Consider the following 26788-nt stretch of genomic DNA (forward strand, 5'->3'; position numbering starts at 1 on the left):
TTTTCTTGTAATCATTTGCCAGTTTGAGTCAGGCTTGTAATTACTTTCAGATGAAGCATATAATGGATAAGAATTTTGTGGAACACATGGGTGGCTTAGTCGTTGAGCATCTGCCTTGGCCCAGGGCATGATCCCAGGGTCCTAGGATCAAGTCCCACATCAGGCTCCCTGCAGGGAGCCTGCTTCTCCCTCTGCCTATGTCTCCGAGTCTCTCTCTCTCTCTGTGTGTCTCTCATGAATAAATAAATAAAATCAAAAAAGAAAAGAAAAGAAAAAAAGAAAAGAGAAAAGAAAAAGTTAGTTGTTACCTTGAGTGGGGCTACAAGGTAACAGACTAGAACTCCTTAAAAGTGAGGCAAGTGAGAAAGACCACTCTGTTACATGAGAAGTTGAAAATCTTTAAGATTGCACAATGGTTGGTTAAAGTGGAGTTATTTAATTTGGGGGCCTCAGGGCATGTGCTACCAACAAGACAGCAACTGAAGGGGTAGGGGAGTAGAATGATGGATTCTACAGTCTAAAAAGAAACAATCTTGCTTTGTTATATATTTCTCAAAGCAAAGAGAAAAGAAAGCTCGGCCAAGAGTGGCTCTTCTGTCTTTAATCTGCAATATGAGTATACTAAGTTTAATTTCCAAAGACCTCCATGACTGGAAAAGCCAAATTACCCACAATAAACCAAATAGAAGGCTATCAAAATCAAAGATGAGAGATGTCGTGGGACAAAAGAGAAGAATGGGAGATCTATGGCCTTATGCTAGCATATTTTTCAGGCATTGTCTCCTGAAAAAAAACATAAATACTCACATTATGGAAAAGAAATCAAAATGAAGGTTGAGAAAAGGAGATAAATAAAATACCCACTACAGGCCATTCTTTCTACTGGGTTCAGTAATGATACTATCCATACAACTCTATCCCCACATACACTTTAGTATACCACATATCCAAAATAGGGCTCATACAGATGAATGTTTCCCAATTAATGATGTTAGCAGCGCTATAGTTACAACAGTATCTTTGACAAGCCTTTCATAAGACTACCTACCCAATTTTCAAACTACTTTAGGTTAGTGTGTTTTCTGCGTGTAATTTGCTGACATCCTTTTTATAGATATAAGTCAAGTAAGCGTTGTTTTTCAAAATGATTTACAGGTTCAACAATATTTTTCCAAGATGCTGTGGATGCCAAACTTATAACAAACCTCAGTAAGAATAATTTTTTAAAAACATAGCAAAAAACACTAAGTCCGATTTCCTTTTACAGTAAATATTTAATTTTTTAAATTTCTAGTTTACAAGGGTTTCAAATGGACAAGAATGATTTACCTCTCCAGTAACAGTCTTATATTAATTCAAGATATTTCAATTCAATATATGGTAATAAATTTCCACATATTACCCATTAGTGTTTTGTTTTGTTTTGTTTTTAATGGGGAGGTAACATTAACAACCACTATCTATAAAACGCATCATTATTTTGGTGGTTTTAACAAATGTCTTCTCCAGTTGTAAGTTCTAAAAAAAAAAAAAAAAAAAAAATCAAAATTTAAAAATTCTAAGAATTAGAGAACACTGAAGACGTAATGAAGTTGAGTTCCACCTTTATAATAATTCCGTTTTACCCTAAAGGGGGATATTCAAAAATGTGACATCGCTCTACCAGACCACCTTGCGACTGCTCTAAAAGATTGGCAGGGGCAAGAACTTGTGTCACTGATAGGCGGGATTTTTTAGTCCTCTCTGCAAATCATTAAGAAAATGTTCCAACGCAACAAAACAAAATATGGTGGCGATCCCTGAACCATCTTGATGATGAGTAGCTTAGTCTCTATCAAAATTTTTTCCCCACTCATAATAATCATCCTCCCCTCAAATGCCTTAAAAAAAAAGAAAGAATACATTACACAGAACAATAACAGATCGAAGACAGCACAAGTTATTTTCAAGAACAGAAAAATCTCTAGCGCACAGATATGTAATAGTAAAGAGCAGACTTCTTTGGGGCCCATCGTCAACCAGCTTGGAGTTCGTTAGGAAGATTTCTCTTTCCTTTTATGGGGAGAGTCTACTCTGTTTGCAGTCGCCACACCGTTTTCTGTTCCTTTTCTAGAAGACCGCCCTTTAGTCCGTTTCTTCTTCACACTTGGGGCCTGCAGGGTAGTGTCTTCCTCCATCCACCTCTGCAGCTGGACATTAAATAAATTCCAGGTTATGTAGGCTTGGATGGTGCAACTGGACGAGAGCACCGCGATTTTGGCGGCCAGCACGTTGACGTTTCCAGCGGTGGCGTCGGAATTCCGAGCCTGCCCTCCTGCCAGGTGAAAGCCGACAGTCACCACCGAGACGATCAGAGTCACAAACCGGCCCGAGACGAACACAACCGCCCACAGGGAAAACTCCTTGTGGTACTTGTCGTCCCTGAAGTAGAAGAGGTCACAGATGTGGGAAAGGAATTCCACGAAGTAGTGCATCGTCAGAAGGACGAGGCCCAGGTGGTTCAGGTACAGCAGGTAAGCTCCGGCAATGTGGAAGAGGTGCAGCCCGATGTAGACCAGCTGGCGCGGGACGTCCTGCTTTTTGATCCTCTGGAAGTAGAGCTCCGGGAAGGCGTGGAACCAGTAAGCCAGCTGCGATATGTAGAAGAACTTCATCTGGAAGGTCATCATGTTGTGAGGCGGGGCCCTCCACAGAAGGGTGGGGTCCGACAGGCAGTTTTCCGAAACCAGGATGGACGTGCCCCAGACACAGGACACGAGGCAGAAGGCGCTGAACTGGCCCGACTCGTTAAAGCGGCTTTGCTTGGGCTTGGGGAACTGCATCCGCCTGTTGATCTTGTCCAACACGTACTCCTGGATGGTGGCGTGAATGATGATCGCCACCAGCATGTAGAAGAACACCGTGGCCAGGTCTCTGATGCCGTAGTAGTACAGGAACTTGGGTTCCGGCGCTCGTTCCTCGGCCGCGGGGAAGGGGACGCTGTGCTGCAGGGTGATGAAGACGATGGAGGCCTCGGCCGTGCCCTCGAACATCAGCCCCAGCACGAAGAACATCCCCACGCAGGCGACGAGGTCCGCGTGGTTCTGCAGGATGAACTCGTGGCTCAGCACCGGGGGGTTCTTGGCGCTCTTCTTGCGAAACGCCATGGCAGCGCTTCCCACACGCTCTCCGACGAGCCGCGGCGGCCTCCGCGCCCGCCGCCCCCCCGCCCCCGCCCCCGCCCCCCGCGGCCGCCGCCGCCGCCCCCGCCCCCGCCGCCGCCGCCGCCCTCCTCACCGCGCCGCCGCCGCCGCCGCCGCCGCCGCCGCAGCTCCGGGGACTCCCCGCCCCATCCCCGAGCCGGCCCCGGGTCGCCGCGGCCGCCCGGAGCACCGCGAGCCAAGGCGAGGGCCGGGCCGCACTGAGCATGCGCGCCACGGCCCGGCGGAGGCAGGGAAGGAAATCGAGCGCCGCGCCCCTGCCCCGCGCCAGGCCCGGGCTTGCGAGCGTGGATGCGAGCGTGGATCGTCGGCGCCGCCGCCCGCCGCCCGCCCCCCGGCCCCCGCCCCCGCCCGCGCCGTCCAGCGGCTTCCCGAGTCCCCGCGCCGCGGCGGCTCCGGGGGAGGTCGGGGCGAGGCGGGACGGCCACTCCGGCTGCGCGTCAGCGTCACCGCGTGACCCGTGACGTGACAGCGGGGAGAGCCGCGGCCTGGCCAGGTGCTCGGCGTCCGCCAGGTGCCCTCTGGGCGCTCGCCTGTGCTCACGACAGCAGCCCTCCTGGAACACGCGAGGACGGACGGAAACACGGGCACTAGGCACTTTTCGAATTTAGGTGTTTATTTTATTTTTTATTTTTTTATTCATTCATTCGTTCGTTCGTTCGTTCGTTTATCTATTTATCTATTTATTCATCTATTCATTCATTCACCTATTTATTCATTCATTTTTCATTCAATCATTCATTCATTTATCTATCATTTATCTATTCATTCGTTCGTTCGTTTATCTATTTATCTATTTACTCATCTATTCATTCACCTATTTATTCATTCATTTTTCATTCAATCATTCATTCATTTATCTATCTATTTATCATTTATCTATGTATCCATTCATTCATTTATTCATTCATTCATTCGTTCGTTCGTTTATTTATCTGTTTATCCATTCATTCATTCATCTATTTATTCATTCATTCATTCATTCATTCATTTATCTATTTGTTTATTCATTTATTCATGCAATCATTCATTCATCTATTTATCTATTTATTCATTTATTTATTCATTTATCTATTTATTCATTTATTTATTCATTTATCTATTTATTCATTTATTTATTCGTTTATCTATTTATTCGTGTATTCATTCAATCATTCATTTTTCTATTTATCTATTTATCTATTTATTCATTTATTTATTGATTTTTACAGGTGAGAAGCGGAGGGACAGAGACGTTAAGTAAAATGCCCCAGATCACACAGCTGGTAAATATGTCAGAACCAAGGTTTGAATCCAGTCCGGACCCAGAGCATGGGCTCTTCACTACTGTACGGTTATTGCCTTTTATTGTCAGTCGTTCACGCGTGGAAATATTTTGCTACAGCAAGAACGAAGCGGGCTAAAAAGAAAAACTAGTTCGCCGCGTTAGCAATGATAACAACTGTGTATTTATTGTATTTATTTATTGTATTTATTGTATCTTCAGAGGTTGAGTTGGTGGTTGGGAGGCGAGAGCTATTTGTCAGCACGTGGGAGAAGGCATTTCGGCTATAAAGCCCAAAACTGATTTTCCGTACTCAAGCAGATGAGAACCTCATGTTTCATTTTTATGACTGTTGCATATAAATGTGCTAAAATACACATATTGGAAAACGGCTTCTTTTGTAAATGCTAATGCCTTACTCTATTCAAATATCATGGCAGGTTTCAAATTTCTCTTTGAATCCGGAGCCATTTTCTTGTTTCTTCTGGGGCCCGTGAGATCATAATCATTACTGATAGTTAAAGTTTGAAGTTTGGAATATACATGTCAAAAGAAAAGTGCCACAGAATTTAAAGAATAGAGCTTACATTAAATTTAGAGTGGCCAAAGTGCCTTTTACCACTGTTTCTCTGCATGCTGTGCACTAACGAAAGATGCAGTCCAACTGGTGTAATTACTTCGAAGGTATTGATTGAACAAATACTCTGGATCAATGCAATGTGCCGACATTTCTTAGAGCATGGAATTTGTTGTGGACACTGCCCCTGAGTTAGGGAAGGTACTATGTATTGTACCATATTAGAATTCTCCATTTGGCCTTCCTAGCTGTTACTCCCAGCTGTTGACCCTAACAGCTCAATTATGAATGCTATTTGGGGTTAACAAAATCAGGAAGGCATTACAAATAGAGATGCAAAAATTAGGGCATCAAAAACAGAAGAAGAAATCAAACTTGTTGGAAGTTGTCAGGAGGAAACAGTCAAGGAGAATAGTGCCTTGTGGGAATTATCAAGAGTTTATTCAGGAAAATACATATTTACCTTTTTGAAACGAATCATTTTAAAACAGAATTCATCAGTCTTTCTGTAAGAATACACAATGACTATGCTTATTTTGTGGCATACTAACTGAATATAAAAAATACGTGAGCAGAAACTTGTGTTTGTCTTTCTGTTTGGCATAACTTTTGACAAGCCTTCCAACTCCACCTATGCAAACGTGATAGATTTTGCCTTCAGGAAAGGTCCATATCAAAGTGAAGAGCATAAATGCTTATGCATAGATATGAACTGTTATTTTATTCCTAAAAGGAAGAAAGGCCATTATAAGTGAGTATAAAATTGTCTCTTAACTGTCTCTTGAAAAAACCTTTTCCCCTCTTGCTTTCCTTGTTTTTCAAATAGAGAAACTTCTTTAGCTATATATCTTCCCTTTCTTTGAGTTTGTAACACCAAATGATGTTCTGTAGTTTGAAGTTTCCGCTTAAGCTTTACTGTAAATATAGTTCAAGGGCTTGAGTTTTTTATTTAGATTTCACACTAACATCCTTATAAAAATAGAAAAATGTCAAATTTCTGAAATTATTGGAATCTGTAAGACTATTATAGTAATATATAATAGGATGTTTGTTTCCAGTAGTTTTATTGGCACTTTTCTCTGACAAAGAATAAAGTGCATATAACAATATTTTCAAGAATTTTGATAATCAATATAATGATATTATAACTTCATATATTTGGGGAGGGGGTATTCCTCCTTTATGCACAGTCCTCTGCCTAGGCTAGATATTCATTTTTTTAAATAATAAATTTATTTTTTATTGGTGTTCAATTTGCCAACATACAGAATAACACCCAGTGCTCATCCCATCAAGTGCCCCCCTCAGTGCCAGTCACCCAGTCACCCCCACCCCCCGCCCTAGATATTCAATTCAAATGTAGACTTCTGCTTTCTGTCATGATGGAATAACTGGCTAATTGGTTGAACTTACACTCCTACTGTAAATAATTGGCAGATTAGACAACTTATATGAAATAATTTGTTTTCATACATTGGGAAGCATCAGACTATAATCACTGACAGAATGGAGACAAGTGAAGTGAACCCCACAAAACTGACCTAATTTTCTGCCTGGAAGCATTTTCCACTGTGCAGGTGTCACCAGCTATACCCCAAGGCCTGACTGCTCCCCTCCTTGTCCTCCCAATCTTTGTCCCACATTTTCCCCTAAGCTCTTCTTTCTAGCCTATCTCTTAACTCAGGCAGATGGAAATGGAAACCACCCCTGAAGCCATAGCAACTGCCCTGACAAAACCTCCAGTCAGCCCAGACCACCCAGATCAGTTTGACTGTCATCCCTCACTTGTGCCAACACACAGGGACCTTGGAGTGACTCTAGAATGATCAACAACTACCTTTACTTCATTATAATACTAAAATCTCCACCCAAGGAGGAACACAAGCTCATTTACATAACATACAATGTGTGTATATAGCCATGTTTCCTTAAGGCACATGTGCGAACTTAGGCCCACCTTGACATCTAATGACAGGGCTTGCCTATCTGAATATTCATTCTAATCCTAAATAAAAGGAACCCGTCCACTCTTGTTCAGGGAATCACAGCCTTGGAAGCCATTCCTTGTGATCTCCCTATTTGTTGTAAATAAAAGTTTTCTTTGTGACACAACTCAACCTGGTACAAAGTCACGTTGGTTGGTTCAGTTACACAGGGAGGGGAAATCTAAGAAGAGCCTGGAAACCTTGCTGAATTGAGGAGAGACGAGTTAGGACATGCTAGAGCCTCTGATTGGCTAGGCATAATAACTACAGAGAAAGGTCTTTAAAGTGCTCCAGAAATCTGCAAAAGTGTTCTCTAGACACTGCTATTAAGTCCTATATGCATAAGGTTAAAATATGTAAGAGCAACCAAAGACTGGTGGAGGAAATGTAAAAGTTTCCAAGGATCCCAACAGGACTAGGAGACTTTCAAGTTTGGAACTGTTAGAAATTAGAATTTTCTGGGAATTCTTGTGAAACTCTACTTCAGTAGAGTCCCAAGAAAAGTCAGGCTAAAGTTGCCCTTGGGAAAAAGCTAATACCCATTGCCCACATAAAGTTTTCAAGAAGCCTTGAAGAGATCAAGGTTCCCTGAAAGGAACTTTACTGGCTGCCAGAAATATCCAGCCCTCAACAATGTGAAATTCATATTATTTAGCATCTAATAAAAATTATGAGGCAAAGGCTGAGTTCAGCTGGAACTATTTTATTAGAAAGCCTACTTGTGGCCTCTCCACGTGGCATTGTCATAGAACAGTGGCTTCAGGCCCTAAGAATGAGTTTTCTTGTGAAATACACAGATATTTTATGGCCTTTCATGACCTAGCATTGGAAGTTATGTCCTATCACTTTTCTGGTCACAGTGGGCACAAAACTTTCAGGCTTAAGATGGGACAGGTATAAGAGGCAGTGGGAAGCACAGACATTCCCTCCATAAGAAGTGTACCACACAGGATTTGTAGGTAATTTTTAGGTAGCCACATTCTTTCCTTTGGTAACAAACACTATTTCCTTTCACAAGAAATATATACTGTTCTTCCCCATGCAAACAAAATTCTCACCCCAATATACCAACAGTCTCAAGTTTATTAGGTAGGAACTTGAAAGCTAAATTAGATCCAGGCACTGAAAGGCTCTTTGGGCTCTTTCTTTGTTACACTTATTCTTGATCTGAGTACATGTAACTAAAGAAAAGTTTCTGACTCCCATACACCAAAGGCATAGGAAAAATGTCATAATCACTTCCATTCAAGAAGTGGGCAGATGGGATGTACACAAGAATCAATGGTCAAGGTTAATTATGAGATCTATCTCTAAATTCCCTAAATCTTTGACATGAACCCAGTCTTCCTCCCTGGGAAATGGTGGAAGATTTTATATATCTGTATATACATATACATACATATATATATCTGCCCTTCAAAAACACAGACTTCAAGTTGATTTTTTGTAAGTTTGCATATTTTAAAAGATAAAAGACCCTGGGAGCTAAATAATGTTAATTTGTTCATGTTAATTTCTTTGTGATGTAATTGTCAATTATACTATTAATTACAGAGTATCAACTGTATTTTGGTACTGCAAAGAATTAACATTCCATCAACAACTTTTCAGTAGAACCATGAGAAGAATGGAAGGATCAGTGTCTGAGTAACCATTACAGAGAATTGCCACATATTGAGCAAAGTATCTTGTAAAATGCTATATTGATTTTGTTATGAGAAACATTTGATTAAAAAGTAGAAAGCCCCACTATAATTTAGGTAGTATATCTTAAATCAATACAAATAATTAGTTTTTTTCATTAGATATACAATATAACAATTTTGATGTCAGTATTTTATAACTTATCACTTATATAAATAGCTTAGCTGAAAACATATTTTCAATTACTTATGTGTCTTTTTGAAATGTAATTTTCCAAAAAAGATTAACTGATATTGATTGTGATGAAATCTTACAACATATGAAGTACACTAGGAACGCCATGATACAGACATTGCTGGTAGCTCAGTCGGTTAAGCATCTGACTCTTGATTTCAATTCAGGTCATGATCTCAGAGTCCTGAAATCAAGCCCAGCATTGGGCTCCATGCTGGGTATGGAGCCTACTTAAGGTTCTCTCTCTCCTGATGCCCTTCCTGTGCTCTCTCTCTCTCTCTCTCTCAAACAAGTAAATAAAATATATAATATAAACATTGCCTCATTTTTAAATATTTTTCTATCTCACAATGAAAAAGATATATTTGCATAGCTCTGTAATACAAACCTTCTAATCATGCAAATTTGGATAACTCAAGGAAATGAAATAAACAGTCAAATGCTAGAATTCAATAGCATTTAAAGAAGCAATATGTTGGGAAAGAACTGCTTCAAAAAATCAGACTCAAGTCACTTTAAATCAATGTTTCTAATTAGAATAATAAATAGTCATAATTAACTGAGATCACCAAATTCTTAGCTCCATTAAACAAAGCATAATACAATTTAGCTTGTGCATGAAATTATAAAGTCTCCTGAGATTTGACTGATTCAGTCTTGAGTAATTCAATTAAAGAGATTTTTATTATATTTAAGTCATTCTATAACTGATAAGATATGTAAAAACACAGGCTTTAAGAAAAACACACTGAGGAATATGATTGAATATTGAACAGATAAGGAAAAATTTCAACATAGCATTTCTAAATTCTAAAATGCCTTTTTTGCAAATGTATTTATTAGTTACATGGCAAGTAAAAATAATATGAAGCATTGTCTAAGCATAAACTCCTGAAATAGGTTAACAAGGGCAAACTCATTAAAATAGCATAATTGGTAAAAGTTAAAATCAATATTTAGTAATTAGTTCTATCAAGTACCACCTAATTGAGCAAAATAACCTTGAACCCAGCTTACAGGGAGATCTTGAGGACACAAACATTATATATATATATTAATAACCCAGTCTTCCTCCGTGGGAAAATTATATATATAATATATTATATGTATATAATTTGCAGATAGCTAGTGAAAAAATGCTTGACAGAGAAGATGGATAAGACAATGAAGCAGAATTTGGATGGCTGTTGTAGATAGGGTGGGCAGGTCTAATCTCTTTGAATAGGATGTATTTGCGTAGATATTTTCTTAAAGTTAGGGTAAACCACACAAGTGTCTGGAAGAGAAGAGAATGTCCTATGAAATAGCAAGTCCAAACTTTGGGACAAATGCAAGAATGATTGTTCCATGAACAGCAGAGCCCAGAATGGCAAGAGTGGAGTGAGAGGGATGACAAAAGGAAAAGGGGAGTGAAAGGGGACATACCATGTAATGTCGTATAGTCCTTAGTAAGGACTTTGAAATGTGGTCTAAGATTGGGAAGACTATTTGAGCATTGTTTTAAAGGGGCACTTTGTCTTCTACATGAAATAACTATTTGTGGAGGGGACAAAAGGGACAAATGTCACTGCAATTTGTAAACATTATAATTGAACTAGTGTATTTCATGACTTTTTTCCTTTCTTTTTTTTTTTTTAATACCTAAATTTGGGTGCTACCTATGAAGTAATTAAATGGATGAGGGGGATATTCCCATGATCTTAGTATTCCTATGATCCTAATTTTTTTAACTTTGGTTATTTAATATATATGACATGGAATGTAATAGAAAACCCACATCATATGATTTTCTACATTTAGAAAACAATGCTGCTATGATTATGTCTATGTCTTTGGTAGGAATTTGGTAGGAAAAAATCATCTAGTTAGGCATTTTCTAGACATTTCTTCAAAATACCCACTTCTTGATAGAATCAATCCCTCTCCAATGGTTTCTATTGGGTTTCCAAATTTTCTTTGCTCTCTAGGGGTTTGTATTTAAGATGAACTCAAAAGTTAAAGTGATATGAAAGGTAAATGATCATTTTAGCATTATTGTTGCAGTTCTACTTTGATGCTAATATAGATGGAAAATTCCATAGTCTCTTAACTTTTTTATAAACTTTCTGAACAGAGTTAATCAAACTTCAATAAACCACACATGCAGATAAACGTTATTTTAATACTCATTGTAAATGCCATTATTTTCTGTTTCTGCAAGAAAGAAATGATTCTTAGAGTTACTTAAAGCATTGACAAATTCTCCTTCAGAGTTTTATGATGTTGACCTAACGTTCAGAAAACACCAGAGTAATCGAAAGATTTTTCTGAGGTAGCTATCCTTTGAAGTTTTGTGGGTTTTTTTGGGGGGAGGTTTGTTTGTTTGTTTGTTTGTTTGTTTGTTTTTTACTTCCTTTTTACAAATATTTTATTTATTCATTCATGAGAGACACAGAGAGGTAGAGGCATAGGCAGAGGGAGAAGGAGAAGCAGGCTCCCTACAGGAAGCCCAATGTGGGACTCGATCCTAGGACCCTGGGATCATGACCCGAGCCAAAGGCAGATGCTCAACCACTGAGCCACCCAGGTGTCCCTTGTGTTTTGCTTCTAATCTGTTTGTATTCTGATCCTTTAAACTATGCTTCAAAATATATGCTGAAAGAGACTAATATTCTTTTATGTATAATTAATTTATGATTAATTTAGATATGCTAAGTCTGGTAATAAAGCATTTATTATTCCTACTTACTTGTTTCAGTGTGAATAATAATTTTTTATGGATATCCAAAACTCATAATTGACCAAATAATATTAGGAAATTTTAAGCAGACTGGCATACTGTCTTTTCTCTTGATGAGGACTTTTTCCATTCAGTGAGTGTCTTACTATAAACTCTTCCATTCTTCTGTTTAATGCTCATGGACTATTACTGAATTTCCTCATCTAAAAACTCTACTATATGATGAAACAAAACTCATTTAGAAAAAGGTTTCTTGGGATGCTGGCATGGCTCATTAGGGTCCTGGGATTGAGTCCTGCATCAGGCTCCCTACAGGGAGCCTGCTTCTCCCTCTGCCTGTGTCTCTGCTTCTCTCTGTGTGTCTCTCATGAATAAATAAAGTCTAAAAAGAAAAAGCTTTCTCATGCAAATGTCCCAATACTTATAAGATTAAAAACAGATTATTATTCAGCTTCAATGGAAAAATATTTAAATTTATATATTCTGAAGTTTTGAGAGTTCATTCAGTCATGATATAAAATTGATTCCTGTCACAGAACAATATGGCAAAGTTGACAGCACCTGATCTCTCCACAAAAAGTTTTCAGACATATATTTCCCCAAGATTTAGATTTCCTAGTTTCATATGCTTTTTCTCTCCAATGAATGTGCAAGCAGTTAATGTCTAGTATAACTATCTCCAGATGAGTTTTTGAGAAGCATTGGGTATTTGCTATATATAGCTAGAAGGGAATGGGCATCATCATTTATTGAGAGATTACCCTGGCCTCCTACTCTGCTCAGTTCCTTACATACGGTAGAGCTCATTTAATTCCCGTAGCAATTCTTTAAAGTAGGTACCATTTCCTCTACTCTAAAAATGAGGAAACTGAAGCTCCTAAGGGATCATAAATTGCCAGAGTGAAAGAGTAAGTAGCAAAGCAGGAACTCAACTTGAGCATTCTAACCCAGGATAGAGCATCTTATTACCATAACTAGTGGGCCTGCCACTAACTCTGTGAAAAGGACATCATGTGGGATAGGACAGGTGATGAGTATCAGTGTTTGAGGTTATTTGGTGTTAAATGACTTCAAGGTTACTGGAGAGAGGGGAAGAACACCCTTGTTCTTTTAACTGCTATGTACATTACATTATATATTATTGCACAATGTAGTTTTGACTTACTCAACATTCATTTATCGAAATAAAAATTTCTATCTATTTCTACTTCATTCTCATTTTTTAACTGCTAAATGGAATGTGAGTGAGAAAAAAAAACATTCATCTCAGAAGATTAGGCAGAATGACAGTAAATGTAGCCATGCTAGCAGACTCTAGCTTCTGCTCTTCTTCCTGACTACTTGGTTCCACTGACCAGGGGCATTTCCCTAAGCATTTCTTAGCAGTGGCAGCTTCTACACATCTGTATATAACCTCTCCTTTTCTGATCCCTCTTTGGCAGTCGGACATGCAAAGCATCTGCAATTTTCCAACAAACTCCAATCGTCTCCCACAGATGCTTCAGCTTATCGTTGTTGGTAACTTTCTCTGATCCTCTGAATCCCTTAAATTACTCAGACCTTCCTTTCCACAGTACGCCATATATATATATATGAAAGCTCTAATTTCTGTTGTAAATCATGCATTCCCATAAATGGAGCAAATTCCCATTTGATCTATTTTCCTAAGTAAACCCTGACTGATACACCATTGATGGCTGAATATGTGTCATCCAGATATACACTTTTCTATATTGTCCCATCCTAGTTGCTATAAATAAGCATAATCTTATGATAAAACAGATTTTTTTGCAATCAACCCTAAGAAAGAGTAAATTATTAAAATTGTAATGCAAATAAATATATTAACATTTATTTTTTACTTTTAGTAAGTCTAAAATTATTGAAAAGCAACAAATCTCATAACATCTCTTTCTGGTTCTTCCTATTATTAGAATTGTCTTATTCAATGATTTTATGACACTAATTAATCATTATCTAGCAGAGTACATGTTCATTATATGGACATACAATCACAGATACTAGTCAAACTGCTGATCTAACACATCATTCAACTTTGCTGAATCACTAAAAAGATAAAATGTCCTTTTTTAAAAAAGATTCTATTTATTTATTCATGACAGACAGGGAGAGAGGCAGAGACAGAGGCAGAGAGAGAAGCAGGCTCTATGCAGGGAGCCCAATGTGGGACTCGATCCCAGGACCCCGGGATCATGCCCTGAGCTGAAGGCAGATGCTCAACCACTGAGCCACCCAGGCATCCCTAAAATGTCCTTTTTAATTAAAAAGTCCAACAATGGGCTTTTAAAAGATATTGTAACATTGATCATTAAAGAATCTAATATATAGTTTTTAATTGAGATATAATTGACTAACATAAAATTCACCCTCATAAAGTGTTCACTTCAGTGAATTTTAGTATATTACAGAGATGTGCAAACATCACAACCCACAAATCTTAAAATATTTTTATCACTGCCCTAAAAATTTCCTTCTCATGGAAGCCTCTCATCACTCCCCCTTCTCAGCAGCCTCTGGTAACCACCTATTTTTATCCATTCATTTTTAATTTTTATTTTATTTATTTTTAAATTTGTATCCATCTATCTGTATTTTAACTATCTGTTTTATCTCTCTGGGATTCTCTATTCTGAACATTTCATATAAGTGGAATCATTCAATATATGGCCTTTTGTGTCTGGCTTCTTTTAAAAGATAGCCCATTATATGTTTAAAATATTTTGTACTACAACATTCACACATTTCCCAGATTTAACTGAGGAGAAAAATAAAATGGAATTTTTTGCCCAGTAAACATGTTATTTATATCTTAAGTCGCCACATTTTGGTATTTAGTTGTCTTAATGACAAAGAAAGAAAATAACCCAATAATGATCCTCAATATATAGAGATTAGACATATAATAATATAATGTAGATTAGATAATAGGTTAAAATACAAAGAAAGTAGTTGGAATGTAGCAGCTCTGGCTAAGAAAATAAAATCTTGAGTAGTCACATCTATGTATTTATGCTGATGCCATTATCATCGGTAATGGTTTATTCAAAAATGGCCACAAATATATGCAGCTGCCCTCCTCAAGAAGCAGTGACTACAGCCCCTGGCTCTAGGCTTGCTTTACAATTTGCTTTGGTGAATAGAATGCAATAAAAGGGATACTGTGCAAATTCGGGTCCTGGAGGAAATGATCACGGCTTTCTTTTACCATAAAAAGAAAGGATTTGGGGGCACCTGGATGGCCAGTGGTTGAGCATCTGCTCAGTGGAGAGCATGCTCCTCCCTCTCCCTCTGCCCCTCGTGCTCTCTCTCTCTCTCTCTCTCTGTGCTTTCTCTCTGTCAATAAATAAACAAATAAAATCTTTTTTAAAAATAGGCTATGAAAAACCATATCCCAGTTTTGGTAGACTGAACCCAAAAGTAAAGTTTGAAGCCTAACCTAGAGAAGAAGATTCTCTTTTATATAATGATTCTAGGAACAATTAATTACCAATCTCCACTTTTTTTCTCTCTTGATTTAGTTGTGGATAGTAATTACATTTAATTTTTTTTAACTTGTCTCATATACAATAGCATGAAAAACAAATACTTTGAAAACCTAAGTCTACATGTTAGCAAGAGCTAAGAAGGCTGTGCACCACTTATTTCTGACAAGAAAAATGATCTTAATATCCCTAACATATCACCCTTCTCATAAATTCTCTTCTACATAATACATCAATCAGTGGATATCACTTTGTGGAAGTCATAATGTGTATTCCCTTTGGCAGCTCTTTTACTTTCCAGGCCCTCCAATAAGTTCAGTTATAGCCTAACCAGATATCCATTTTCTGTATCTATTTGGTTGGCTCACCACCATTGGATGTTATTGTCTCTTTAATACTTCCCACAAAGTTATTCATAGTATTACAAAATGGACAATTGCATCTTTTCACACAATCTGATAATTAAATAATAGGGAAAAAAACCTACATCTAAAAATCAAAGTAGAAATATTTTATGATAAAGGTCCCAAGGCTAAGAGGAATCCTATTTTCTCTGTTACGAAACCTATCATTTTGCAAATGATGCAACTAAAAGTGCTCTAATTTTAGGCTCTATCTTTTGGTGACTCTTATCCTACAATAATTCATGCTTTTAAGAAGTATTAAGTAAATGCGAAATTACTTCTGGCTTCACAACCACAAGCTGTTGATGTTTCAGTGCTAATTTGTCTTTTACCCAATGTGCATACTTAATAGCTAGCTAAATTGCAACAAATTTTAGATAACAAGTAATGGGTCATTGTATATTTTATTTTGCAAGTTAATATTAATTAGGGATCTCTCTTTGATAATATTACATGACATAATTTATTTTGAAGTAGAATAACTATTTTTAATAAGGAACATATTTGAGAATTAAATAATTTCTAAGACATGTAGTATGATAGGCATGTGCAACATAATGTTAGAAAATTCAGGGTCAATTAGTATTGTAATAATATTAGGAAGAAGTCTGTCAGCAGGTACAACATTCTAGTCACTCAGCATGAGCTCACAATGAGGGTTTCAACTGTATGAAGGAGAAAGACAATATAAAGGATGGAGTGAGAGACCATGACCAGCTACAAAGTACTTTATACCACAAGGTTGCTCAACTGCCGGCAGGCATTCACATCAAGTCCCAGTCGGCCTGCAAATAACAGAGAATGACCTCTCTTCTCCTGTTGCACCAGAGAATTCTTAGTACATTTGGAGGAAATTTGAAGTATATACAAAGAATTCAGACTGCACCTATGCATCATTACTGTTACAGAGCAGGTGTAATCATATTCAGAATTCTTAAAAATCCCCCCCTTTTTCCAGAACTCTGTGTGGATATTTATGCCCCGTGATTACAACTGCCTATAGGAACCAGAATCCCATATCCATCTGGCATGACTCAGATCCTCAAAGTGTGCATACTCCTCTCTCAAGTGTGCACTTTTGCTTTGCAATAAAAGCTCTTCAGTTTTGCTTTGACTCATCCTTGAATTCTTCTTGTAGTAAAATCAAGAACCTGGCACAGCCTGGTGGTTGAGGTCTCAGGTGCAGAGAAGTCCCGAGTCTCCAGTAGCACCATGATCTCAGTCTAATCATTACAGAAATAATCAGACAGGAGTGGCTCAGTCGGTTAAGTGTCTGGCTCTTGATTACGGTTCAGGTCATAGGGCAGCACCCGTGGCTCAGCGGTTTAGCGCTGCCTGCATCCTGGGGTGTGATCCTGGAGACCGGGGATCTATTCCCACATCAGGTTTCCTGTAGGGGGCCTGCTTCTCCCTCTGCCTGTATCTCTGCCTCTTCAGGTCATGATCAAGGTCCTGGGGTTGAGACCCACCATCAGGCTCCTTCCACATTAGGGACTCTGCTTGTCTCCGTCTTCCTCTGTCCCTCCTCCTGCTCACTCTCTCTGTGTCTCTCTCTCAAATAAATGAATCTTGAAAGAAAGAAAAGAAAGAAAGAAAGAAGAAAGAAAGAAAGAAAGAAAGAATAAAGAAAGAAAGAAAAAGAAAAAATAAATCAGACAAACATGAGTAGAAGGAAATTCATTACATACCCATACCTGAGCACTAGTTTTCAAAACTCTCAAAGCCAGCAAAATCAGGGAAGTCTGAGAGACATCTATAGCCTCGAGGAGTCTAAGGAGGCATGATGACTAAATGTAGTGTGATATTACATTATATATCCCCTGATTTTTGAAAGTTCATATTATGCCACTTCTTTATGAAAGACCTACATCTGTACCTGTTAACTAAAAGAACAAAGTGGATCTTTGCTTTTTTTTTTTTAAGGCAAAAGGTAAAAATAGCATTTAGTGTCTGTTTTGTAGCAAGCTGTTACAACGGCAGTGCATACCTGTTATGAGCACCAAGAGGAGCACTCAGCATCTCAGCATCAAGCCACCATAGCTTTGACCTTGTTTGTGAGCATCTGTGCTTTATCTCAATTTATTTTGTGAACCCCTTAGCAAGATGTGTCCTGAGGTATCAAAAAAAAAAAAAAACTTAAGAGGTTATTTTGGGGGTCTGGGAAGGCTCAAATATGTGTCTGCATTAATTAACGGCAATTGCTTCTTTGTTTTATGCCATTTCGGCTTATGCAAGTTTTCATAGGGATGCTCTACTTTTGGACAGCAGGGCAACCTGTACCGATAGAACAGTAAAAGGTCCTTTCATAGAAACTAAGACAATCTAAATAAAGCATGAACTTTAGTTAATAATCTTGTTTCACTATTGGCTCATTAGTTGCGACAAATGTAGGGTAGCACTGGAATGTAGGATGCAGAGTATGCTAGAAATCTCTGTAGTATCCTGACAACTATTCTGCTAATGTAAAAATATTCTTACATAAGAAAACTTGTTTAAAACTGTAGTGATGTCAACCTAAGTGTATTCGTCTAGAATTTTACTGGCATGAAATTAGGATAAAGTGAAGAAACTCTTTAGTGTAAACTTACAGTTAAGGAAGTAGTTACCTTACTGCAAGAAAGAAGAGCACAATGAAGGCTAGAAATTGTTACCAAAAAGGATGCAGCAGCTTTTTTCTTTATTGTACTTTTATTACTATTTGATACTATCTCTGACTCTGTCGGGGAAACTAAGTGCTAACATTTTATTATTTTACCCTGGTGTGAGAATTTTCTTTTTTATCTGAACTTTGTACTCCTGAATTCAGATGTTAATAAATAAACATTTATTTATTTATTTATTTATTTATTTATTAAATATAAGGATAAACTGCTTCAAACTGCAGTGATTTGCTGAACTTGACAGGACTATTTCCTAATTACATATGTGTGTATATATATATATATATAGCAGAAGGAGAGAGAGAAGCAGGCGCCTTCAGCAGGGAGCCCTATAGGGGGTTTGAGAATCCAGGACCCCCGGAGCATGACTTGTGCCAAAGGTAGGCACTTAACCTACTGAGCCACCCAGGTGCTCCTCTAAATATATTAGGGTGTTTTTTACCTCACTCTGCTGCTCTAATTGGATAGCCCCTGGTATGCTACACATGACAAATTATGCTTGTATCTAAAAGTATTTTTTTCATATTTTTGCCTTTTCACAATTAAGTCATATAGTAAAAAATAAAGCCTTTCAGTTTACTGTAATTTGATTTGATGTTACTGACTTATACCAGCAAACTATGACATATGAGCTGAACCTAATCCCATGGCTATTTTTTTAATGGCCTGTGAGCCAAGAATGGTTTTCACAATGGTACCCTTCCCCACAAGAATTCATGTCCATCTGGTACCTGTTAATGCAACCTTATTGGGAAATACTTAATTTGATATACCCAAGTTAAGAAGAGGTCACACTGGATCAGGCTGGTCCCTAAATCCAATCACCAGTCTCCATGTAAGAAGTAACACAGACATGTGGAGACACATCTATACAGGGAGAAGGGCCATGTAAAGAAGGAAAAGAGATTGGAATGATGCATCTGCAAGACAAGGACTCTCCAGAAATCACCAAAATGTACAAGAGGCAAGGAAGTATTTTTCCTAGAGCCTTGGGAAGAAGCATGCCCTGTTGACACCGTGACTTCAGAAATCTAACCTCTAGAACTGAGAGGGTAAATTTCTATTATTTTAAGCTACTTAGTTTATATTAATTTGTTATATCAGCCTAAGAAACTAATACACATGTTTACAGGGTTGTAAAAACAAAACAAAAACAGAGACTAATAATATGTAACAGACATCATACATGGCCTGCAAATTGTAAAAAATTTACTAGTGGGTCCTTTAAGAAAAGGTTGTGTCACTCTCACTTTAGAGGCTTACTTTAAAACTATTTATGGGTGTGCCTAGAACAGTATTCAATCTAGGGATAATTTTCCCTTACTCTTAATGTTTGACCCTTTTAGGAGCTCCTCTCATAGCCCCAGGTGACGAATGAGCACTTTCTGTTCCAGTGAGTTAAACTGTCTGCCAAGTGAGAGTTTCTCGCACAGCCCCGTGGAATCTTGCCTGATGCCTGCATGGCTGGCTTAGTATTCAGCTGACTCAATGAGATCCTCATTTATTTATTTTTTTATCATTGTTTCTTTCTCTCTGTTTCTTTGCAACTTACAGCCACCTCAGCCTCCCTGAATTCTGATCATCTCAACTTAGAGGGATCACCGTGCTCTGTTTGGCATTCCCACCCCTGCTCCCTGGCACAGATTGTATCATCAAGCAAAGTAAGCAAGCTCACAGCAAATCTATGCTGCTTGCTGCCCAATATCTAAACATGTTTTTTTTTTTTTTTTCACATATTTTGGCCAGTTATTTAGCAGTATACAGCAGGAATGTAACTCCTAATTCTGTTACTCTATTACATTGGAAGTGGAAATCCACTTAGCTTTTATTTTTAATATTTTCAATGTGGGTCAGTATATGTGAGTGTAATAAGAGTTATGCATATGATCCATGTCTTAAACCTAGGATATTATAGGACTTCCTTCCTGTCTGATGCCAGAGTGCCCATTCTGTAAATTCTGGAAAACTCATTCCATTCCCAGATTGTCTATTTGATATAAAAGCAGACTTCCAGATAAGGCCAAAAATTCGTGTTCCTAATATTACTCTTTATAACAACCCAGAGGTGCTATAGCCTGAATCTTCTGTGCAAGAAACAAAGTTATTTAAAATATAATACTTGATACAGTGGGGTATATAGTTGGAACTAGCGGGTTATAATGAAATTATATGCAGGTCCTCCAAACAAATTGATTAGTAAAATAACTGAACCATATTATAATACTACATTGGATCCTGGAGGCTTTGTTACATCATTCACTTATATCTCAAGACAAACAAAAAAGAAAACACATAAAAAAAAAAGAAAACATAGCATGTGAGACTTTATAGGATACAGCAAAAGCTGTATTTAATTTAACTTAATAAAATTGGTAATTAAAGAGAAGATATTACAACTTTGCCATAGAAATTTTTAAAAGATTATAAAGAGTCAATAATTATGTGCCTACAAGTTGGACAACTTAGAAGAAATGGATAAATTCACACAAAAACCTGCCAAAAATTGAATCATGAAGAAAAAGAAAGGCTAAACAGACTAATAACAATTAAGAAGATTGAATTGCCTTCAAAAACTTGTCAGCAAAGAAAAGCTCTGACCAGATGGCTTCACTGGAAAATTCTATCAAATGTTTGAAGAATTAATACCAATCCTTCTTAAACTCTTCCAAAAGAGTTGGGAAGGGATAACTTCCAAACTCATTTTATGATGTCAACATCACCCTGATACCAAAGCCAGACAAAAATATCACAAGAAAAGTTCAGGCCAATAACCCTGATGAACACGGATGAAAAAATATCTCAACAAAATATTAACAAAACCAAGCCCAGCAGCACATTAAAAGGATCATATACCATGATCAAGTAGGATTTATCCCTAGGATGCAAGGATGGTTCAATATAATGAAATCAATCAATATAATATACCACATTAACAGAATGAAGGATAAAAATCATATTACCATCTGAATGGATACGGAAAAAGCATTTGACAAAATTCAACTAGATATTCATGCTTCTACTCAGAACTATAATTAAGTTCTTGTCTTTTAAGAAGGCATTTAAATGGAGACAAGACAATATTTTCTAAATAATTAGAAAATAGAAATCTAATAGCTCTACCTCTTCTACATTTCTCTATACAGATGAATGGTATTCATAAACTTTATCCACCTTACAGTATTATTATCAAGTTTCACAGGGAAACAGCTTTGCCCAATTTTTCTTTAAAAAATTGAAGATGTTGTTTTCTTGATAGCCTTATATGTCATACCCTTTAAACCTTGGGAAGTTAAAAAAAAAAGTAAAAATATGTTTTTTTTAAGTTTTAAGTCCATTCACTATTAATTTTTGGTGTATATATAACTCCTTACTATAGCTGTCTCTCTCCATCTGTCTGGCTCTCTCTGTGTATCACTGTAGACACACACATATATTCTGTACTTAGAGAAAAAAAAAACAATAGAATATGTATGCACACATATTTACATATACATGGGAAACTTAACATAAGGAGTTGGCTCACATGATTATGCAGACTAAGAAGTCTCTTAATCTGCCATCTCCTCTACAAACTGGAGACCCAGTTTATAGCTGACGGTGTAGATTGCAGTGCAAGTTCAGTTTCAAGAAGCCCTGAGAACGAGGAGCACCAATGGTTTAAGTTCCTGTCCAAGACTAATGTCTCAAGCAATCAGAGGGAGAGAAAGAATTCAACTTTCTTCTTTTTGTTCTACTTGAATCCTCAAAGAGTTGAATGTTGCCCCCAACACTGGGGAGGGTAATTTGCTTTACTTAGACCATGAATTCAAATGTTCATCTCTTCCTAAAGTTCTCTCACAGGCACACCCAGTAATGTTTAACTGGACATTTGGGCATTCTGTGGCCCCATCAATTTGACACATACAATGAACCCTTTTAATGGTTAATTGCATTCTTGTTGATCTCCCCAAACCACATTTAATATCTAAATAAACACAATAACAAGGATAACTCTACCTAACCAGATACAACTACCCTGCATACAACTGAAAACATATTAACCCCATCCACAGAAGAAGAGATAAAGTGATATTTTTTGTTACCTCATACCTTAAATTCCAATTTCCCTAAGCCATTCAAATCTCTTCCTCTACATTAAAGTAAGACGGGTCTGCATTTCCTATTTCACCAAAAGGTAGGTCACTTTTTGGTCCATGTTTCAGCCAACCTAGCAAACCAATTTTGGAAATCTTTTCTAATTGCCCAGCTGCACTCTTGTAGCAGAATCTCATCTCTCTGAGCCCATGTGAAGAAGCATTGCCAGATCCAGCTTTATGTCCTTTCCCCTGTGGTCCCACACTCATAGTATTCATTTCCTCACATCTTCCCCAGATTTCTGTATGCACACATTCGAGTAGTTCATTTGGTGTTGTAGAAGATTATCTCCTTGTGGGTCATACTTTGTATCTCATCTTCAGAGGTCTGTAGGAACTTGAATCTAGTTACAGATCTAGAAGCAAACAAAAGTGGTGGTGTCGGGTCCTGAGGAGGATCAGTACTGTCTTGCATGGCACTGCTTCAGTGGGGTTAGTTCTAACCAACTCACACATATACACACAAAAACCCACCAGGGTGGAAAAGAGAGTGTCTGCAGCAATGGATCATCCACTCACAAAATGAGACTTAGTGGTATTGCCGCTTTATTAGTCGGTGTGAAAAGGGACACTTAAGCTCACAGAAGTATCTATATACTCAATAATACCATCTGATATTTCTAAATTGTAACAGTTGCCTGGTAGCGTTTCTTTAAATATGTCTCAGGGGTAATAAATGACAGGACAAAGACTTTAATTAAAATGTGGAACTACTTCAGACAATTGAAGTTTTACTTCATTGTTTTCTACCCCCACCCCCCCCAGGAAAATACAAGGAAAATGCAAAACTAGACACATACCTCAAAGATAGTATGAGTACAATTCCAGATTATTGCAATAAAGCAAAATATCATTATAAAGTGATTTAAATGATTTTTTTTGGTTTCCCAGTACATATAAAAGTTATGCTTATGCTCTGCTGTAGCCTGCTATGTATGCAATGGAATTATATATATATATTATGTATATATAGCATATATATATATATATTTATTTATATATATATATATATAAAGTCCACACCTACATATAAAGTCCTTTATTGCTTTTTTGCTGTTTGGTGCAAGAGGCCTAGCTTTCAGCCTATCTTAGCTTTCAATATGCTTTCCTCACTAAGCTTAATCGATTCTAGCTTTTCATTTCAAGTGACAGAGGTGTGACTCTTCACTTACTTAAACACTTGGAAGACATAACAGGGTTATTAACAGGTCTAATTTCAATACCAATGTGTCTCAGGGAATACAGAGGCCAGAAGAGAGGGAGAGAGATGAGAGAATGGCTGGTTGGTGGAGCAATCAGGACATATACAACATTTCAGACTTTTTCATTATTATTATATTTGTTTTGGTGATCTGTGATGAACGATCTTGGATGGGACCTCTGAAATTGTTTTGGGGTGCCATGAACCACACCTATATGAGACAGTGGATTTAATTGCCAGATATTTAGCCAAGTTGTGAATGCAAACAAGTTTTCTTTTCCCCCAAAGGTAAACGTCTTGAAGGAAATTAAAAATACTACTCCAGTGAACACAACAAATGATAAGAAAGCGAGAGAGTATTATTGCTGATGTGGAGAAAGTTTCAGTGGTCTGGTTAGATCAAATTGGTCACAACATTCACTTAAGCCAAAGACTAATCCAGAGCAAAGCCCTCATTCTCTTCAATTGTATGAAGGCTGGGAAAGGTGTGGAGGTTGCAAAAGAAAAGTCTGAAGCTATCAGAGGTTGATTCATGAGGTTTAAGAAAAGCAGCCATCTTCACAACATAAAAGTGCAAGGGAAGCAGCAAGTGCTTATGTACAAGCTGCAACAAGATATCCAGAAGATCTGGCTAAGATAAATAATGAAAATGGTTAAAATAAAAAGTATATTTTTGATGTATAGGAAACATCCTATTATATTGGAAATAGATGCCATCTAGGACTTTCATGGCTAGGAGGAGAAGTCAAGGCCTGGCTTCAAAGCTTCCAAACGCAGGTTGACTCTCTTGTTAAAGGCTGTGCAGCTGATGACCTAAAGTTGATGCCAATATTCACATACCATTATAAAAATCCTAAGACCTTTAAAAATTATGCTAATTCTTTTTTTTTTTAATATAGCCTTTACAATCAATTCATCCAGGTTTTTTTTTTTTATTTATTTATGATAGTCACAGAGAGAGAGAGAGAGAGAGGCAGAGACACAGGCAGAGGGAGAAGCAGGCTCCATGCCCCGGGAGCCCGACATGGGACTTGATCCCAGGTCTCCAGGATCGCGCCCTGGGCCAAAGGCAGGCGCCAAACCGCTGCGCCACCCAGGGATCCCCAATTATGCTAATTCTACTCTGCCTGTGTCTGTACTGCATGTGGAACAAAGCCTGAGTGGTAACACAGCTGTTAACAACATCATTTACTCAATATTTTAAAACAACTGTTAAAAACTACTCCTTAGGAATTAAAAAAAAAAAAAAGATTCTTTAAAAAATGGTACTGCTCATTGACAATGCACAGTCACCCAAGAGCTCTGATGGAGATGGACAGTGATGAATTTTTTTTCATGCCTGCTAATATAACATCCATTCTGCAGCCTAGGGATCAAGGAGTAATTTTGACTTGCAAGTGTTATTACTTAAAAAATACATTTTAAAAGGCCATAAAGCCAGAGAAATTTATTCCTCTAAGGAATCTGAACACAGCAAAGTGAAAACCTGGAAAACATTCACTCTTCCAGGTACTATGAAGAATATTCATGATTCATGGGAAGAAGTCAAAATATCAACATGAACAGGAATTTGGAAGTATTGATTCCAACTCTCAGGGATGGCTTTGAGGGGTCCAAGACCAGGGAAGGAAATTAGCTACAGATGCAGTAGACATTACAAGAGAACTAGAAATAAAAGTGTTACTCATTTGCTCAGATTTCATGATAACACTTCAAGAGATATTCCCTTCAAGTTCAAAGGGATTGAACTTTACATAAATTTAGTTGATAAAGCAGTGGTGTGGATTGAGAGAACCAACTCCAATTTTGAAAGTTCTGTGCATGAAATGCTGTTAAACAGTATCACATACTACAGATAATTTGTTCACGAGGGGAAAAATCAATTGATGTAGCAAACCTCATTGTTGCCTTATTTTAAGAAATTGCCAGAGTCACCCCAACCTTCAACAACCACCACCCTGATTAGTGAAAATAACACTCCAATAATTAGCATAAGCTAACAGGCTGGGTTTGTTCATGTCAAAGGAGAGAAACTAAAATTTTACTCAGGCCAAAAGACTATAGAAAATAATACCAGTCAGCATAGCCCGAGGTGATAAGCTTTTACAAAATTCATCAATATTCACAGGAAGACCCATGCAACACATCTTATCGTGCATGCTCCTCAGAAGCTGCCACATCCTGAAGATGCTACCAGAAATAGCTCTTCGATTTTATAGAATAATGAAGAGTTATTACAAACTAAAGATTATTGTAGAGAGAAAGAGAATAAGCAGGAGGGGCAGAGGCAAAGAGAAAGAGAATCTCAAGCAGACTCACCACTGAGCACAGAGCCTGATACAGGGCTTGATCTCATGACACTGAGATCATGACCTGAGCCAAAGTCAAGAGTTAGACGCTTAACTGACTAAGCCACCCGGGCACCCATAGCAAAAAGTATTTTTAATTAAGGTATGTACATTTTAGACGTGATGCAACTGCACACTTAATGGACTAGAATATATTGTATTCGTAACTTTTCTATGCACTGGGAAACAAAAAACTTCATTTGATTTGCTTTATCATAACATTTGCTTTATTGCAGTGGTCTGGAATTGAACTTGCAATATCTCCAATGTCCATATACTAGATTTTGAATTTCTACCTTTTAGTGTTATGCTTTTAATGGACCAGACTGGCAAACGCAAAATAAACCTTAGAAATTTGATTGCTAACAATCTTTTCAGACAAACCATATTTGCATGTTGCTTTTGACTTCCTCCTGGTGATATAATAACTCCTTTGTTTAAAACTATCCTCTGCTTTCTTTTGGAACTGACATTTAATCATAGTTTATATGCTGCAAAATGAATTAAGTCCTACCTCTTTATCCCTTCCTTGTTTTTTGTTTTGTTTTGTTTTTCATTTGATTTACATTATTGATCTGGAGCCAACTTAATTCACTTGTAGCTATGTATATTTTCATTATGTCATCACAAGCACCGAACTCCTTGTCACTCTTCCTTTGGCAGTTTCATCAGCTCTTGCAATTTGCACTTCCAGGCAGGTAGCAAGAGCTGAGCGATGTAGAAAATAACAAGGACTTCTTAGAACTGCAACATGTTTTTCTCTTGAGTACCATTGCTATGTGTGTTCTGTGACAAGGAATTTATGAATGCCACTGCTATATTTTTAGGGTCAGATAAAATGGGCAAATCCTGTACTGTAAGACATTAACTGAATGTTTTTCACAGATTCTGCTTTGTCAAATCCCACCCTCTGCTG

The 26788-nt window shown here is 37.7% G+C and overlaps 1 protein-coding gene across 1 annotated transcript; it reads right to left on the minus strand.

Moving 5' to 3' along the window:
* Positions 1–1254: 1254 nt before the first annotated feature.
* TRAM1L1 (translocation associated membrane protein 1 like 1) lies at positions 1255–3209 on the minus strand. Its single transcript, XM_025465995.3, has one exon. The coding sequence runs from the start codon at positions 3144–3146 to the stop codon at positions 2034–2036; it is 1113 nt and encodes a 370-aa protein (XP_025321780.1). The 5' UTR covers positions 3147–3209; the 3' UTR covers positions 1255–2033.
* Positions 3210–26788: the final 23579 nt, after the last annotated feature.

Source organism: Canis lupus, chromosome 32 (assembly GCF_003254725.2).
Source record: "Canis lupus dingo isolate Sandy chromosome 32, ASM325472v2, whole genome shotgun sequence".
Classification (NCBI taxonomy): domain Eukaryota; kingdom Metazoa; phylum Chordata; class Mammalia; order Carnivora; family Canidae; genus Canis; species Canis lupus.